Source organism: Dermacentor albipictus, chromosome 1, assembly GCF_038994185.2.
Source record: "Dermacentor albipictus isolate Rhodes 1998 colony chromosome 1, USDA_Dalb.pri_finalv2, whole genome shotgun sequence".
Lineage (NCBI taxonomy): Eukaryota > Metazoa > Arthropoda > Arachnida > Ixodida > Ixodidae > Dermacentor > Dermacentor albipictus.
Genome location: NC_091821.1, coordinates 256,918,691 through 256,921,863, shown reverse-complemented (window position 1 = coordinate 256,921,863; position 3,173 = coordinate 256,918,691). Strand labels below are relative to the sequence as shown.

The following is a 3,173-nucleotide window of genomic DNA, read 5'->3' as shown; positions in this document are numbered from 1 at the left end:
ACACATTTCGGCCCCCTGGCTCAGCCTGGCCGTGCAGCGCTCGAGCGCGTATGTATTGCACGGCGGTGAGGAACCAGGGGCCTGTCGCCGAGGCACGACTTGTAAGCTCTGCACAGCAAGAGCGCGTAAGCGAAGGGGTCCCACGTCTAACGTACCTCGCTATCTCAGTAGTATACATGCATACAAAACCACGGACGACAAAGCCCGGTGACAGCCGTTAACCTCTTGGAACTATATATGTACACATACGCATAGATATTTTTTTCACTCGAAATAGACCACCTGCGGCTGTTTAGGACGAATGCAGGTTGCATATAAACCGCCTAGATCTCGTAATAAAGTCACACGAGGGCTGTTAGCCGTGGGACACGATGCTCGCGAGTGCAGCAGCCGTATATATATACGAGGAGCAGGGGGCTCTTATAGGAAAATAATTTAATGGGCGCTCTGGTCCGGGCTATGTACAGATATTTACAATTTACAGGAGGCGGTCTTCTGTCCCACTGGCGGCTACGGCGGCGGCTGTCGCTCGGCAGGCGGCGGCGCACACGGTGCGAACACGGCCGGCGCGAACACAGGCGCGTGGAGCCCGCCGGGCGCCGGGCACAGCGCGCCGAACGGTCCAAAGAAGGGCAGCACGGGGGGCCGCGCGGCCATGCGCAGCCGCTCGATCTCGGCCTCCTTGAGCCGCTTCTCCTTGGCACGCCGGTTCTGGAACCAAATCTTGACCTGCGTCTCCGTCAGGCTCAGCGACGAGGAGAACTCGGCGCGCTCGGCGATGGACAGGTACTGCTTGGCGCGGAACTTGCGCTCCAGCGAGAGCAGCTGCTGCGTCGTGAACGGCGTGCGAGGCTTGCGGTTGGACTTGTGCTTGCGCAGCTGGCACTTGACCGGCGCCGGAAGCTTGCACGGGCCGCCGGGGGTGTCTGCACGAGACGAGCGACGGTCACACACACACACACACACCTCGGCTCCACGAACTGCAACGCGCTTTCCTCGCTCCATGCTGTCCGAACCGTGTATAGCATCACACCGGATTTCCTACGGCGACCTATCTGATCCCGAAACCAACCTACCAGTTCTCCCAAAACAATAGACATGGCCCTTAGTAAATTCAAGACAACTATATGATGGCGCGATCTCAGAAATCAAAATGCTGCCACAGAAAACTATGCAGATTAAGGCAATGCTGTATCAGCATCTCGCATCACACTGCAGGAATCGTGGATACATGCCACTGCTAGAATGCACTTTTAAAAAATATCTCATAGAAGCTCTCCTGTAAAGCTACAGGCTGACACAGTCGTTGATGGCGCTGTCACCGTCGGGCACGTGGTCGAGCTACAATAAGCGTTTGAGAAAACGCATGGGCCGGTCCCGTCACTGGCGGCTGCGGGGTCACCAGCGATCAGACTGGCCGCGACCCCGCAACCTCCGCCGGTAAAAGCGCAAATGCCGCAGAACGCGCGCGCGCACTCACCGAGATGACCGGGCGCGGGAGAGGATCGCGTGAACCAGGCGGCTCCCCAGTGGAGCGCTTGCTCGGGCGGCAGGCACAAGTCCGGCTCCGCGTTGCTCGACGAGCTGGTCACTTGGGCCTCCTGCACGTCCCTGGGCCCGCTGGTCACAACGTCGGCGAGCAGGGCCTCCACCGAGAACGGCGTCAGCTTCTTGGCCGGCTGCAGACCCGTCATGTCTGGCCGCACGACTACACCGATGCTCTGACTGGGCCTGCGGGACTCCGCCGCGCGCGATGCCCGGCGCCGGGCCACGCGTGCGCCGAGCTGCCGCGCGCTCCTCCCATTGGTCTGCTCCGGTGGAGGCTCCGCCCCCTTCAAAGGAGGCTCCTCCCCGCTCTGGGGGGGTCGCCCTAATGAGCCCGTTTCCTCCCCCGTTCGGCGAAGGAGGCCATTCCGGCAATTGCCCGCCGCTTTGAGCGGGTACGCTGCCAGCTAATTTGGGGAGCGCCGCCGCGCTGACCCAGTGGCCAGGTGACGGCTCAATCGGAGGAGACAAGGGGCCCCGCCGCACTTCATCAGTCCTGCGCGCCGTTCGGCCGCCGGCGTTGCCGTAATGAAGCTGTCGTCCCGGCCATCCTCCCTGTGCCACCCGACGACGCTGGGCTGGCGGCCCCCTGCGCTCAAATTATGACCAACTGCTGCGCCCAGTTCGGCCTCGCGCTAATTGTTTCCTCGGAGGGTGCGGTGCGCGGGGAGAGGGCGCAGGTAACCACATCACCGGTCGACGGGTGATTGACGGCGCAGATACCTTTTCGATGAATCCTATTAGCGTCGAGTGTCTTCGCTCTCCTCGCCGCCGGCGTGCGGTACCGTGCGGAGCACGCACCAGCGCCGGGTCGATCGGCCCTCCCTTTCTGCCCTTTTAATAATGAAATCTGTCCGCCCTTGCGCATTTGTAACGGGGCGCCGCTTTCTTGACCCGAGCCATCGCGGTGGGCGATCGGGCTTGTCTCGCAAATATGAGCGACAGCTCTTCCGCCCGGCTTGTGTGCCGAGTGAGATATCTCACATGGTAATGAGAGACGGGCCGAGGGCGAGGCCCACGACGACGACGACGACTGCGGAGATGAGAAACGGCCTCTCGGACTCGTTCCTTGCTTTTCATTAAGCTATGTGGGCGACTGGGGAAGGCGAGGGGGCGCCGCCTATTGAGCGGCCGTGTGAGCTCCGCCTGTCAGCGCCGATTGTACGCAATCTTGTTGCGCTGGGACAGAAAGAGAGCGATGAACGGACCGATAGCGCGACTCAATAAGTCTGAAGCGTACAGCGCAAAATGTGGAAGTGATCGAGTGATTAGCCTTGTCTGGCGACACAGGGTTCGGGAACGTAATAAAGATGTCACCATGGGAACCGATCAACACTGAGTTGTTACTTGAAGAGCGCGTGTATAGAATATACGCGGCGTCTAAAGTGCTCAAGATTTTCTATTATTTTTAGAAGACCAACGAGCCCGTATTTTCGCTCGCATTGCAAAGCTTCTACCGAATGTGTTATAACTTAACTGTAATGTGCTAACGGCTTTTCTGTCCGTTTTCTGATCCCCGCCGAGGAAAAGCTCACATTTCAGTGGTTTGCTGTTGTACAGTACTCAGCCTCCAAATTTATCTGCAAAACGCGGCAAGTGGGAGCAAATGCGACTCCTTTTTATTGCAC

At 59.3% G+C, this 3,173-nt stretch overlaps 1 protein-coding gene across 1 annotated transcript; it reads right to left on the bottom strand.

The window, feature by feature from the left end:
- Window positions 1–420: 420 nt before the first annotated feature.
- On the bottom strand, window positions 421–1,819 carry LOC135900248 (homeobox protein MSX-1-like). Its single transcript, XM_065429677.1, has 2 exons — window positions 1,481–1,819; window positions 421–926 (listed from the first exon to the last, which is right to left on the bottom strand). Exons 1-2 carry the CDS (start codon window positions 1,692–1,694, stop codon window positions 511–513), a joined length of 630 nt encoding a protein of 209 aa, XP_065285749.1. The 5' UTR covers window positions 1,695–1,819; the 3' UTR covers window positions 421–510.
- Between the last annotated feature and the right edge of the window lie 1,354 nt (window positions 1,820–3,173).